General features: G+C 43.0%; 1 protein-coding gene across 2 annotated transcripts in view; it reads right to left on the bottom strand.

Moving 5' to 3' along the window:
* The window catches only part of ARHGAP20 (Rho GTPase activating protein 20), a 113,285-nt gene that overhangs the window by 74,732 nt on the left and 22,918 nt on the right, over positions 1–15,635 (bottom strand). For both annotated transcript variants that reach the window (XM_054015509.1, XM_054015511.1), the window contains exon 2: positions 15,427–15,512. In XM_054015509.1, the coding sequence (XP_053871484.1) occupies positions 15,427–15,512 (86 nt within the window). The remainder of the gene's footprint in view (positions 1–15,426; positions 15,513–15,635) is intronic.

The raw sequence follows: 15,635 nt of genomic DNA, 5'->3' as shown, positions 1-15,635 counted from the left end.
ACCTGACCAAGTCTCAGTACAGCCTGCTGATCAAATAAATTATATGACCTTGTACTTTTGCCTGACCATCCTTTCCCATAGATACTTGCTATAGGAAGATGCCTACATGTTCTAGTCTGGAGTGACAGAAGTCTCTGTGGAGCCACCCGAAAGCCCTTTTCACACAGCAAGACAGAGATGGTGATAGTTGTATGAACTGGTGGGGCCCAGAGGTTGCATGTCCATATAGGTGACCATATAGAAAGTGTGGAAAATCGGGACGGGGTGAGGGTAATAGGTGTCTATATAAGAAAAAGCCCCAAATATCAGAACTGTCCTTATAAAATCAGGACATCTGGTCACCCTAGTTGGGAGCCATAGATGGGCAACACAGGTGAGAAAGGGGAAGGACACCTGAGGATAATGGTGCTTGAGAATTACACTGAGCTCCAGTTCAGTTTCCTCTCCTATGAGGACTCAGTCAACAGGGGTCTCACATCACCCAGAGAGGCCAGAAGAGATCATGTCCTGGCTGAGTGAGAGGGTGACAGAAGAAGGTTAGTGCATGCCAGTGGCAGGAGGATATCCGGGGGGGGAACTGACCCACAGTGCAGAAAGTCAGCTACCGATCAGCATCTCCTCCCACCCTTCTAGTAAGACATGACCCCATCCCCATCATCAGGAGAGAAGAGTTTTTTTCTGCTTTCACTGAAGTCTGTTGCTACCTGTCAACCATCACTGGCTTGTAAGTACCCAACAGCAGTGGGACTCTATGGTGTAAATTCAGTATAGCTCCACTGAAAATTTAAATTGAGGATCCAGCCTCATCTCTTTAGCTAGCTTGAGAAACTACTGTGCATTTCAACGTGATGCCAGTCTGGCTGGGACTCTGAAACTGTAATGTCCCATTGAAGATTTGATTGCCACCTTGTTGAACTTAATCTTAGCGTTAATGGGAATGAATCTGTCTTTGGCTTGTTTCGAGGGCTTTAAACCATAGTCTGAAGCTAGTCCCATGAGATATGAATGATCCCTTTGCAGTGAGGAGATTTACTTGATACCTCTGGATTTGCTAGCTATTGCATGTGTCTGACCCAGATTCCCTTTGAGCCACAGTAGACAAATTAGTTTTAACTGTGTCCATCTGTTGACTTCCTTCTAATTCCTATATATGAAATTAGTCTTTTTTACAGAGCTTCTAGATCTATTTCTTTGAAGATTCCTATCTCATGCTAATCTAGGTAGGGGGAGAGAAGAGGTACAGGGACTAATTCTCCACAGCCTTGCACCATTGTGCAATCACACATGTGCAGAGTGGTGCAGATAATGTGTAAGGCAGGGGAGAATGAGGCCGCCTGTGCTCTGAGGGGCAGCATGATAAGAACTTTTTGCATGGCAACTATTTTTATATTTGTTGCCACTTTTGGTTTGCCAGATCTATGCCAGTGTCTCGTTATTGACTCTTTGGTGAAAATGGGTATTTGATTTTATGCATCACCCACCAAGCCAACTGTTTTCCTCTTGGAAAACACTGTTCACAGAACTCAGGAGAAAGCGTGTGCAAGCCAGAGAAACTGTTCTCAGTCAAAAGGAATCAGTGATAAAACAAGTTCCCAGGGGAGGCTGAACAAATCCAGAGTCTGACTACTTTCAGGGTACAATGCAAAATCCAACATTTTGACAAAGATTTCTACCACAGCTTAGTTAATAGAGCATCAGGAGAAGGCACAGAATGAGGGAAAGGCACCCGGGCATGTATATTCTAAGCAGTGTCGCAGTCAGAAACTGTGGTGGGGATGGTCAGGCCCAATGGTCAGAGCCAAAATCAGGAATCCAGAACAGGTTTGGCGTAAGAGCAAGGCTGGAGTAGGACTAGGAATATGGCTGGAGCAGAAGCAAGGCTGGAGCAGGCTAAGGCTTGTGGAGTCTGTTACCACTATCAGGCAGCAGAGAGTTCCAAGCCATGAAGTGACTTTGAGCAGACTTAGTTGCTGTTTCTCCTGTGAGGCTTATATATCCTGTGATAAATCAAGAAGGGGAGAGTAACTCCATTTTATGGACCCAGCCAGCCAGTTAGCTATAAAATCCCTCTTTGTAGCTGTTCTCTACCTGTAAAGCATTAAAAATCTCACTGCAATGCATAGGTAAAAGGAAGTGAGTGGGCACTTGGCCAAAAGAACCAATGGGAAGGCTAGAACTATTTAAAATTGAAACAAGACTCCTCTTTTGTCTGTCTGTTGTTGTTCTCTGGGAGAAGCAGACATAGAGCAACTATGCTATAAGAAACTTGGGGCCAGGTATGAAAAATCATTGGTATCATACCTAGAAACTACCCATTTCAAATCCCAGATATGTAAGTAGATCAGGAAATGACTAGGAAGACGCGATTAGGTTTATCTCTTCTTATTTCTTTATGGCTTGTGGACTCCTCTGTGCTAACCCCAAATGCTTGTCTTGCTTGTAACCTTTAAGCTGGACCTCAAGAACGTTATTCTTGATGCTTAATCCTTGTAAGAGTTTTTTTTTTTAATCTAGCAATAGCCTGAGTTTCCAGATGTATTTTCTTTCTTTTTGTTTTTAAGAACAGGATTGGATTTTTGTGTCCTAAGAGGTTTGTGCACATGTTGTTTAATTAGCTGGTGGCAACAGCTGATTTTCTTTGTTTATCTTTTTCAGCTCATCCCCAGAGGGGGCATGAAAGGGATTGAAGGTACCCCACAGAAAGGAATTCACAAGTGCGCCTTCCTGCGTCCTCAAAGGGGTTTTGCACTTGGGTGGTGGCAGCATCTCCCCATCCAAGGTCACTGAAAAGCTGTAACCTTGGGAGTTTAATACAAGCCTGGAGTGGCCAGTATAAATTTTTAGAATCCTTGTGGGCCCTCACCTTCTGCACTCAAAGTGCCGGAGTGGGGAATCAGCCTTGACATACCCATCCTGAGTGTCATCAAACCAGCTCCTGGCTTATAGATTGGCTGAAGCCTAGCACAGGAATGAGTCAGTGCAGGGATGACTCACACCTTACTGTCCCCTTCCATTACGGAGACAAAAAACAGAAAATATTCTTGAAGTCCACACGTAACCCTACCATGCAGACCTAGGAACCTGAGAAGCACTCAGAGATGAGAACATTTAAAAAAAAATAAAAGTAGATTATTGTACTTGTTGCATAGTTAGAACTCGTTAGAGGCAGCAACACTTTATGTTCCATCAGAATGTGACCCAGAGAGGTGATGCAACACCACACCAGTCCAGAATTCAACAAATATTTAATCCTGGCAATTTTCATAGCTGTGGACACTGATGACTGCATATCATTAGTTGCTTTCCCCTTATTTACCTAAGACAAAATGTCACAAAGACCTCTGTCAGTCCCCGATTTCTTCAGGTATGTCACTGCCCAACTGCTATGCATAAACACAGTCATTTGACTGAGATGTTATTAACAAGAATCAGAGCTATACAGATGCTCACTTTGTCAAATGACCAATCTTTTCTCCAAAGAACAATCTAAAATCATGTGGGTACAGTACAATGAGAGTTTAGAACCTTCCTTTCATGGGATGTAACCACTCACCATCTTTGACTTAAAACAGTCAAAATTCTAAAGGGGAACTGGATTGAAGGACTTTTCAGCTTAGAAAAGAGATGACTAAGGGGGGATATGATAGAGGTCTGTAAATTCATGACTGGTGTGGAGAAAGTAAATAAGGAAGTGTTATTTACTCCTTCTCATAACAGAAGAATTAGGGGTCACCAAATGAAATTAATAGGCAGCAGGTTTAAAACAAACAAAAGGAAGTATTTCTTCACACAATGCACGGTCAACCTGTGGAACTCTTTGACAGAGGATGTTGTGAAGACCAAGACTATAGCAGGATTCAAAAAAGAACTAGATAAATTCATGGAGGATAGGTCCATCAATGGCTATTAGCCAGGATGGGGTCCCTAGCCTCTGTTTGCCAGAAGCTGGGAATGGGCGACAGGGGATAGATCACTTGATGATTACCTGTTCTGATCATTCCCTCTGAAGTGCCTGGAATTGACAACTGTCAGAAGATAGGATATTGGGCTAGATAGCAGAGGAGCCGTGTTTATAAGTTACCAGGAGGGGGAGGAGGGTACTCCACTCCCCCACCCTGCCCCAGGTCCCGCTTCCACCCCATCCCCCTAGCCTCCGCCTCTTCCTGCCCACATCCTGCCCCATCCCACCTCTTCCCACCCCTGCTCCGCCCCATTCCATCCTCTCCCCGAGCCCGGCCTGCCCTCTCTCCTCCCCTCTCCCCGCCAGCGCCTCCTGTTTGCTGCTAAACAGCTGATCCACGGTGGGTGGGAGGCATTGGGGGGAGGAGGAGGCGCTTATCTGCAGGGCTGCTAGTGGGTGCTCCAGCCCCAGAGCACCCCTGGATTTGGCACCTATGCTAAACGAACCTTTGGTCTGACCCAGTACAGCCGTTCTTAGGTTCTAAAGGGCCAGCATTGTAAAGTTAACTTCTATATCTGAACTTGAAGCACTCTGAAAACTTGCTTCTGAGCTCCCCTCTTTTTTGCCTCTCTTCCTTTCCTTTTAATAAAAACCCCCCAGCATATTGCTAAGTCTAGAAGAAGCAGCACATTTCAATCTCCAGATGCAAACACATAACTGTAAGCCAGTTTGTATGTAATAAACGAATAACTGATGCATTTTGCAACACAAACACATGCAGAGGAGAACAGGAAACTCCAATCTATTGAATTCAAAGGCCATTGGAGGCCCAAGAGTTCCCTTTGTTCCTTATTAACAGTTTTAATAATATTTTCCTCTAACTAGTACTGCAGAAAAATAACATCTGGCTCCAAGTGCACAGTTTAAGAAAACCACACACTCCAGCATCATAATTAATCTAGATGAAACATGAATTGAAAGTGCCCTAAATGTCACAATTTGTTCTCTATCATCGTTACTTTAGGTTATTTTAAATATGTGGCTTTGTATTAAGTTGAGAAGCAAGCTGATACACACACAAGTTTCTTGAATTCCTGAATTCAAAAGGTTTCAGTTTGTCAACCCACTGAGAGCTCAAAAGAGCTGAGCTGCTCTGTTACGTCATGGGAGCCACCTACAGGGCAAGGCCATGGGAGACGGTACAATGGGGGCACAAGGGACCGGGAACTACAACTCCCATGGGGCTTCACGGCAGCTCAGGCACACACAGAGATGAATGTTGACCTGGCCTGAAATGTTTCATTTTGATCTTCCTAATAGGAAATTCTTCCAAAATAGGTATTTTCCCCACAGAAAAATTTTATAAACCTCATTTCCAAGGGGAATAATTTTCAATCAGCTCAAATACTATTATTATTTTGGGGTACTCTGGAAGTGTCTTAATCACAAAACTTTATATGTAAAGCGGGAATGTGATCATCTTGAGCTCATTTGAGGGAAGAATGACACTTTATAGAAGTGGCTACATATATTTTGCCAATCGCTTTCTGCATATTTGCATTAAAGCTTAAGCAGTACATTGCTTATCACAAACTTAAGCAAAGTCCCTATTCAGCAAGGCACTACTGTAAATTTGCAAGTTGCCCCACTAAAGTCAATGGGACTATTCACATGCTAAAAGTTAGGAACGTGCTTAAGTACACTTCTGAATCAGGGCTTATCTAGGGCGCTGATTCAGTGGTATGTCCCATAACAGGTCCTTTTCTTTTTGGAGGCTTGAATCATTTCCCACTGAAGCAATGAAAAGGCTCCCATTGACTTTAGTAAGATTTGGATCAGGTTTTTAACCCAGAACTGCAAACTCCAAGTGTTCAGGAATCATGAGGCGGGGGAGGATTTTAAAATCAAGTTTTAAACGTTTTTTTTATGTGCCTTGTGGTTTGAGTCTTTAGGGTTCCGTTTTTCAAGTTTTTTCCATAACCATAAAGGCTAGAAACTTGCGTGGTGCTCTGTTTTGTTTTTTAAATGAAAGCTGAGATTCTCATTATCACATGACTCCAGAATCTAGGGCTCTAAGAAAGAAACAATATTATGATACTTGCGATAAAAAACACAAGAGTTGGCAGCAGTTAATCCTTTGGTTTGGGAATTTTTGTTTACACTTTTCCCTCCCCTTCTCATTGTTCTGCAAAATGTCTCTTCTTTCCCATGTTGTTCAATACATATGATGTCTCTTGGACAAATCACTCTAAACCCAGGAATGCAGAATCATACGTCTGCAACTGTGTTTTTCCTGTCCCTTGAATCCCGCAAAATTCCATTTCTGCCTTGGAGGAACACTTGGACAATACTGCCAGTTATCTCACCCTTAACCCTGAGGAGACAGAAGCTCTGCTGTTGGAGGGGGATGATCCATATGAGAGGGTTTGCTTCTCTGCTATGTCTCTCTTACTGATGGGAAAAATTCAGGAGGTGAAGAATCTTGGGGTCACTTTTGACCATGCCCTTTCCATGTCCAGACGTGCAGTGAAAGAGATGTTTCTTCAGTTGTGCAGGTCACCCTGGGGCTGCTTTATAAATACAATTATTAAGATTTGATTATATCAGTAACGCACACACATTTTGTGCATACCTAAACTCCCACTGCAACTGGGATTGCAGTTTGACTGAATATTATTTATTATTGGTATCCCAGTAGCCAGAGCCGGCTTTAGGAAGTGCAGGGCCCGATTCGAACAGTTTTGACGGGGCCCCGGCAGGGATGACTGAAAAAAAAAAAAACAACACGTAAAAAAACATGTGGGGCTTGTTCTCACCGGGCGGCACTCGTAGTCTTCGGCAGTTTGTCCTTCACTCGCTCCGGGTCTTTGGTGGCACTGAAGGACCTGCTGCCGAAGTGCTGCCGAAAACCCAGAGCGAGTGAAGGACCCGCCGCTGAAGTGCCGCCGAAGACCCGGAGCGCTGCCGGGTGAGTAAAAATTAAAAAGGAGCCTCTAGCCAGGGAAGGGATTCTCGGCCACTTGCCCTCACCCCGGCGGCCCTGCCACTGGGCGCGGGGCCCTCTTAGGCGCAGGGCCCAATTCGGGGGAATTGGTGGAATTGGCCTAAAGCCGGTCCTGCCAGTAGCACCTAAGAGCCCCAGTTCTGGACCAGGATCCCACTCTGCTAAGCGCCGTACAAACAAAGAACAAAAAGACAATCCCTGCCCATTACAATATTCTTCTTCACAGCCTGTCCTAAGCAGTTGGGTAGCAATGCTGCTGTAGTAAAGAGCTGCCACATTCCAGAGTTGGCTATGTCTCAGTGCCAAGTGAAGCAATTCCTGTACATGAACATGATTGAAAAATATTTTGGTATGATATGCACTATGGGCCTGCATCACTGAAGTCAAATGGGAGCAGAATCTAACACTAATATTAATGTGAGGTGTTAACCATCACCAAACATGCACAGGTTGTATTTTATCTAAGAAAGAACGAATGAAAATACAGCACATAGTTGCAAACTGAAATAAAAGTTTAACACATTAATTAACAACATCGGCCTTTATTCCCCTCCTCCTCACACCCTGATTTCGATAAAACACTGAATACTGATCTTCCCAGGGAAGAGGGAATAGTAAAGGCTTTCTGGCAATTTACATTTATTAAATCTCTATTTTTGTCTTCATCTAGTCACACAGATTGGCTCATCCACTATCCTTCTGATTAATACCTTAGGAACAGACTGTCCAAGACTTTGGGAACACAATGTATTTGCCTAGAGCCAAGTGGCATGTATTACTAGATAATACATACGATCTTAGTTATCTAGGAATACTTAGCATTTGGCCAGGACCCTTCAAAGATAACGTGTCAGAATCATTTATTGTGATTTAGAAAAAGGAGCAGTGTTTCCACAAAACATGAAACTTTGATTCTACTTAATGGAAGGAAAAAACCCCTAGGAAATTCCTTAAATCTACATTTTTTTCCTATGCATCTTCAAATATAAACCTAAAAATCCAAATGAGGACTATTTTCTAATCTATTTCCTTCTGAGGTCTACTGAAGTGTTCTTTTTATAAGCCTTCTAAAAATACTGTTTAAAAATGTAACACAATCTTTGCTCCTAGCCTATCAAAATTACCCTGTGCTACTCAGTGTGTTTCGTTTCTGACAATTTCACTTGAACATGCAGGAGTCTATTTGCAAATTGTCAAGTAGATCCAAAAATGAAACTGTTTCTAAAATCTCCTGAAATTAGATAAGTGTGTTACAGCTTGCCAGAGTTCTGCCTTCTTCTCATGGGAGAAGGAGTCAGCTTCATTTAGAAGTATAACAATTAGGGGGGTATTTTTCAAAAAGCACTCAGTGTGTTAGCCTAACTCCGCACCTGTTGTAATCAATGGGAGTTTCACAATTGACCCTCAATGCTCTGCTGAAACAGATAATTAGAAAAAGGAAATAGATGAGGATGTTAATGCTGGCCCATGATGCCAGCCTCCGTTGTTACACTTTCAAACCAGCACCTTCATTCTTTCTCCTATCCTGTCCCTCCCTCTTGAGAGGAGTTCCCTAAAATATATGCAAAGCTACCTCATTATTCTCCTTCAGATCCCTCCTTCAACTCTCCTCTGCTGTGATGCTTAAAAAAATCTTGATAATGGTTAGGCTGCTGGAGCACTGAGACCGCTGCCTGTCATGCTGACCAATATTGTCTCATTGTGTCCTTGTACTCTCCTGTCAGTCTGTCTGTATCCATCTGCTGTCTCTTGTCTTATACTCAGATTGTGAGCTCTTCTAGGCTGGGGATGGTTTTTGGTTCTGTGTTTGTATAGCACCTAGCACAATGGGTTCCTGCTCCATGATCTAGATGTTACATGAATACAAATTATATATAATAATGATAATACAGACTTAAGTTTTAGACCTACTATGTGCTCCAAGTGGGAGCAGGTGTCACTTCACAAGAGCTCACTGAATGCTCAGAAACCTGATAGCTATACTAACATCTAATGTCTCCTATCCCTCCAAACAATTTTCCTGTCTGAAAGAATGAGTTGGCTTCAGACAAGTCTCAAGTCCTCCATACAAAAGAGTTTTGAGATTCATAGATTTCAGAGTCAAAAGGGATCACAATGACCATCTAGTATGACCTCACAGATAACACAGACCATTAGATTTCACCCAGTAATTCCCTTTTCAAACCCACAAATTCTGGTGGATCTCTAGAACATGTCATTCAGAAAGTCATGCAATCTTGATTGAACCACAATGATACCCAGTAGTAAACAAGATGATTTCAAATGCACACCATTCTCAGGGCCAAGTATAATTGACCTGAATTTGGTTTATGTCAACATTGCACTTCTTCATATTGGCTTTGAGGGCATCTTTGAAGCACCTTTTGCCTGCCCCTTGTCTGCTGGCCTGCTTTGGAAGTCAATTGTCTGGCATTCAAAGAACATAATCAGCCCAACAGAGTTGGTGGTATATGATCATAGCTTCAATGCTGGAGGTTTTGACTTGGAACAGAACACTGATGTTGGTGCATTGGTCATCCTGCTTGATTCAAAAGATCTTGCAGAGGCACTGTTGATGGCATCGTTCAAGAATATAGAGGTGTCTACTGTACGTGATCCAGGTTTCAGCACCGTACAAGAATGCAGGGATAACAATGGGCTGGTACATGAAAAGCTTGGTTTGATTCTTGATGTCACAATCTTTGAAGACACATTTTCTCAGGCGTCCAAAAACTGCACTGTCACATAGGCGGCAGTGTTGAATTTCCTCATTGATGTCAGCTTTCTATGACAGATAGCTGCTGAGGTAAAGGAAGTGATCAACGTTCTCCAGAGTCTCTCTATTGATCTGAATTATAGGAGCAGGATTCCAGTGATTTGGAGGCTGTTGGTGGAGTACTTCGGTTTTCCTGGTATTGCGTGCGAGACTGAGTTGGTTGTAGGCCTCAGAAAAAACGTTGACTATTTTTGGAAGATCTTCTTCCAAGTGGGCACACAGGGCACAGTCGTCTGCAAATTGGAGTTCAATGACTGATTTTGTGATATTTTTCCCTTGGATCAGAGGCGACTGAGGTCGAAGAGCTTGCTGTCCCTTTTGTTTTGAATGTCAAGTCTGGAGGGGAGCTTGTCAGCAATGAGAAGGAAGATGATAACAAGGAAGATGGAAAAAAAGGGTTGAAGCAAGACGCAGCCTTGCTTGACTCCTGTCTTGACTAGGAAGGGATCCATTTTGGAGCCGTTGCTGACCACCATCACAGACATGTTGTTGTGGAGGAGTCAGAGGACAGCAACAATTTTTGGTGGGCATTCAAATTTAAGGAGAACTCTCCACAGACTCTCGCAACTGATAAGAGTCAAATGTTTTTGTGAGGTCAGTGAAGCTCATGTACAGAGGTTGATGTTGTCTGCAGCACTTCTCCTAAACTTTGTGGGTGGTGAAGATCATGTTGGTGGTACCTTGAGATAGTCTGAATCCACATTGCAATTCTGGGAGGATTTCCTCGGTAAGAGGAAGCAGCCAGTTGAGGAGAATTCTGTCAAGAATCTTTCTGGAAGTGGACAATAGGACAATTCCTCAATAGTTTCCACAATCCGGTCTGTCTTCTTTCTTGCAGATGGTCATGATCATGGCATACCTAAGATTGGCTGGGATTTCTTCTGAATTCCAAATCTTGAACATTAGGGCATGAAACTGGTGATCCAGTTCTTCTCCTCCTTCTTTGAAGATTTTGGCAGGAATTTCTTCAGGTCCAGATGCCTTATTGTTCTTCATCTGCTTGATGGCTTCCTTTACCTCAATGAGTGTTGAAGTTCTAAGGTCACCCTTGACTTAATCCCTCAACATCCCATCAAAGATGCTTTTGTCAATGTTGGAGTCATGATTCAGGAGGTCTTCGAAGTATTCCTTCCATCATTCATTGAGCAATTTTCCCTGAGGAGGGTGACTCCATCCCTGGATCTAAGGGGGGTTAGCTCTTGGGTGCTGGGTCCACAGAGGGCTTTAGTGGTGTTGAAGAATCAGTGCATATCATGGGTGTTAGCGAGTTGTTGGGACCTCCTTTGCTTTGTTCTCCCACCACTTGTTCTTCATTTCATGGGTTTTCCTTTGAACCTCAGCTTTGAATTGATGGCGGACGTTTGGCTTCTGCTTGGAACTGATGTCATTTTGCTAAGCACAAAAGGCCTTGTGCTTACAGTTGATCAGATCTTGGATTTCCTGATCGTTCTCATCAAACCAATGTTGGTGCTTCCTGGTTGAGAAGTCCAGTGTTCTCTCACATACAGCATAGACAGCTGATCTGAGTGCTTTCCAGTGATCTTCGGGGCTCTCCATCTCAGTTTTGGTATTCATCAGTTTCTCAGGGGCGCACTGCAAGAAAGGGTCACATTTAGTTGGGTCCTTGAGACTCTCAACATTGATCTTCTGTCTGGTTGATTTCTTCCACATTTGTTGTTTTGATGGAAGTAATGGAGCAGATGGGGTGATGGTCCATCCAACAATTGTCAGCACCTGTCATTACTTTGGTGATGTAAACGTCTTCACAATCACAATCACGGACAATGACATAGTTGATCAGATGCCAATACTTAGACCCCGGGTGTTGTCATGATGTCTTGTATTTGTTCTTTTGGCGGAACATGGTGTTCATGATAATTAGGTTGTGTTCTGTGCATTTTGCCAGGAGAAGAATTCTGTTAGAATTGGTCTTACCCACTCCTTCCTTTCCGATCATGCCATTCCAGAGCTCCGAGTCATGTCCAACTCTTGCATTAAAATCTTCAAGGAGTATGAATGTGTCCTCTTTGGGGATGGTGGAGAAAATGTGGTCAAGGTTGGCATAGAATCCTTCTTTGGTTTCCTCATCAGCATCAAGGGTTGGAGTGTATGCACTGATGAATGTTGCATGCTGGTTCTTGGCAAGTTTAAGGCAGAGGGTCATGAGTCATTCATTGATGCTAACTGATAATTCTGCGAGTTGGTTGACAATTTTGTTTTTGATGGCAAAACCAACGCCCTGGATTCGTCGTTCATCGTCACCTGTTTTTTTCCAGAACAAAGTTAAACTACCACGCTGTTCCTTGAACTGTCCTTCTGTATGTCCAGTCTCACTCAGTACAGCATTGTTGATGTCATGTCTCCTGTGTTCTCTGGCCATGATTGCTGCTCCTCACTCTGTTTGATTATTTTTCGATGTTCATCTAGAAGCTCACTTTTCCACTTTGGATGACCCTGCCCGGAGTGCGAGACTCCCAGCGGCACTGCTCTCAGGAACCTGGGAACAGTCATGCCGCTCCACATCAAGGTCACGATCCACTGGGGCAGTCTTTTCAATAGAATTCTAGTGTAAAACGTGCTCAAAGTACTTCAAATGCACCATCTAAATACGTGAAACAGTGCTAGCATGATCATCCAGTGTTACTTTGTGAAGACAGACAGGCTGGGTTGTATGGAGAAGAAGAAGAAAACCAAAAATAGCAGGGAATATTTTCATCCTTTGGAGGCAATGAGCCATATTCTACTGTTATTCTGGTGTAAATCCAGAGTAATTCCATTGGTATCAATGGAATAATACCAGTGTAAATCTAGAGTAACAGCCACACAGCCCTAGATCACAGCACTATAACAACCATCTTATAAAACATTCAGACTCTTCTGTACTCTAAATTTCTGCCAATTGCCATGATATGTAATTCACTGAAAGCTAAAACAGCCACCACCTCCAGACATCAGAATGGTTTCTTTAAGAAAGAAAAAAAAATACTGTGAATAACTTTTACATTGCCTGAAGGCAAGTTTGCCCTGCACTTGCATTTTATTAAGCTGTGCCATATGTAGTCTGAGGACACCTGAGATATATAAACTGCTATTGAAATATGAACAGACTCATGTTTCTAAGTATTTCCTGCCCTTATAAAACCTTTGCACTTGCTCATTAATTTCAACAAATATTGAGGTGAACCAGCTGCTGAGGTGAGACGATTCAGATAAAATACCTCACAGATGTATGCCAACTTTGCATGGGATCTTATTATCTACAAGTGATTAATCAACCATTAAGAAGTCAGTGTATTGGAGTATGGACATTGGGGATCACTGCCAGAAGGAGAATAATGGATTTTGCTTACAACAAAAGGGAACTAAGTGCTAAAATAGCTTAGAGAGAAAATATTTGGAGATTAGAAAACAGTCGTTTTGTTGTTCTTTAGCTCTCTTAAAAAGAGAGAACACGTCACAAGAGTTAAACATTTACACAACAAGCAGAGCAGGAAGTTCAAACTCATCCAGTTTATTGATGAAGAGGAATGCATTTTGTGCAACAGAGGGGGAAAGCTGAATAGGCTAAGATAGAAATTACAATCCCAGTGAAAAATGAAAATACCGGACGATCCAAAGGGTTACCTTGTATTCCTTTCTAAGGATACAAGCCTGCTTCTATTATAGTGAAGGAAAGTTCTGTCACTGAACTCAACAGAGCAGGTCCTAAAATTTTAGGACTCTCTGTTGGTAGAAATGGCTAATGATTGACTTTTGGGGGGATCATTATAAATGAGACCCATACTATTGGAAAAGTCCATTATCTGAAGACAGTGGGACATAACACTTAGCTCTTTTATACAGTTCTGTACAAATTGAAAGCACCAGGCAGACATTAACTAAGCTGAGCCCTTGCTTATCCCTTCCAAGGAGATGATACTGAGCTACTGCGGATACAGCTGGCTCTAGTCACAGGATCATTACAGGCAGGGCCGGCTCTGGCTTTTTGGCCGCCCCAAGAAAAAAAAAAAAAAAACCACGGGGCAGCCAGAACAGCAAAGCAAAAAAAAAAAAAAACCTGTGGAGCACGGGTGCAGGGGGACCAGCTGGGGGGGAAGGGGGAAGGGGAGGGAGCGGGCGGGAGGGCTCTGCTCCGGTCTGCGGGGAGGGAAGGAAGAGGACTGACCTGCAGGGGGCTCTGGCCCCCTGCAAAAAAAAAAAAAAAAAAAGCGTCCGTGCCGCCCTAGGATTGGGCAGAATGCCGCCTCAAACAATCTGCTGCCCCAAGCTCAGCTGGTGCCTGGAGCCGGCCCTGATTGCAGGGATGGACAGACATTGAGCTAGATGCCAACAAGCTGAAGAAAACTCTGAAGACAAAGTATTGTGGGAGCCTGTCCCTGTGTGTCCAATCACACCCACAAGCTGTCACCACGCACAGTATACAGGAAGATGCACACCCCTCTCTGCTTTGAGAAATTCAATTGTGCATGAAAAAGTGTTTTGTGAAATCACAAATTTTAAGGCAGTTGCAAAGATGGTGAGGAAATAGTAAATAACAGATAATAAAAATGAGTTACCATACAGTCTGAGTCATAACTAACTCCTTAACGAGGAAGGTAAGTAACCTGGAAACTAAAGGAGAGCAGTTAAGTGACTTACTCATGGTCACAGAGGAAGTGTCAGAGCCGGGGCTAGAACCCATGAGTTCCTGGCTTCCAATCCCATGTTGAACTGCTAGACTACACAAAATAGCATAAACATCATTTACAGAGTTTTTTCTCTGTTTCTCCTTTTGATTCAAAGACAATAAAAAGACCTGTAGCAGCTTCTAGTACTTTCAATTTACTTTCCTTTGTTTTTTTGCAACTCTGATATTTTCTCCAAATTCTTTTCAGATTTTTCAAGTGCTGTGGAATTCCACTGGATGATAAATATGGATTCAGGTATTAAGTAGATCAAACAGCAAATTTTCCAAGGCCCACACATTAATTCCCTAAATTCCACACCACAGTGTGGGAGAAAGTGAGTCTTTGCATAGTTGTGCTTTAATTTTCCATAATTATGCTTCTCAGTAAGGTTCTCCATGTAGTCTGACGTAATAACATTCTACTTGACTGTTCACTATTTCATAAACATTGGTACTTTGCAGGTTTAAAGTCTATTGAATTGTTAATAAGATGCCACGATAGCACAAGAGGAGAGTTATGTACAGTAATGTATCATAGAAACTTAGCTCATACAGCAACTGGTACTGAATTATACTTAGTGCTGCTTAGGAGCATGGGGGGGAGGAATGAAAGAGGGAACCAGTCACCCTCCCTCCCTGCCCATTCCATCACCAGAGCAGGCAGCCATGATTTGGTTTCCAGTGTAAAAGAAATGGGGTTGACAAATGCTGCCTGATGGGCTGAGGAGCTCAAATAAGGCAGGCCTGGGTGTGGCTGGAGAACAGCTATGCTTGCCTCCTTGGCATATCAGCCAGCATTAGGACAGCTGTGCTAGAGAGCAGCACTGAAAATGCCTTTAAAAAGATGTAGCAGGAGCCACCTCTTAATGCACGCCACACTGCACCTCTGGCTGCATTATGCCTTCCAGTAGATATTATCCCAATGTAGCTAGCAGTGAAGGACACCTCCTGCCACTCCTCAATATGGCTCTGCCTGAAGGCATAATTTAGCCTGGTTTGAATAATTGCTTGTCAAAAACATCTCAAGATTTGGGCTCAGGAACTGGAAAAAGTACAACCAGCAAAATACATCAACTCACCTGGTGATAGTTCTGGACTTATTAAGTGCTTTGCTGAGGACCAGAGATGGTGCAGACTGACGTCTTTGAGCCAGACTCTTCATCTTCTGTTTGGAAAAAAGAAACAAAAAGAACCAGAGGTGAGATTTTAAACACTAACTGAATGTATACAGACATTCGGCTCCTGTCTCCATTAATCTAATTGGAGTGTGATCTCTAAAGACTGATAA

Source organism: Malaclemys terrapin, chromosome 1 (assembly GCF_027887155.1).
Source record: "Malaclemys terrapin pileata isolate rMalTer1 chromosome 1, rMalTer1.hap1, whole genome shotgun sequence".
Taxonomy (NCBI): domain Eukaryota; kingdom Metazoa; phylum Chordata; order Testudines; family Emydidae; genus Malaclemys; species Malaclemys terrapin.
Note: the sequence above shows the minus strand (reverse complement) of the source record. Positions and strands in the feature narration are given on the sequence as shown.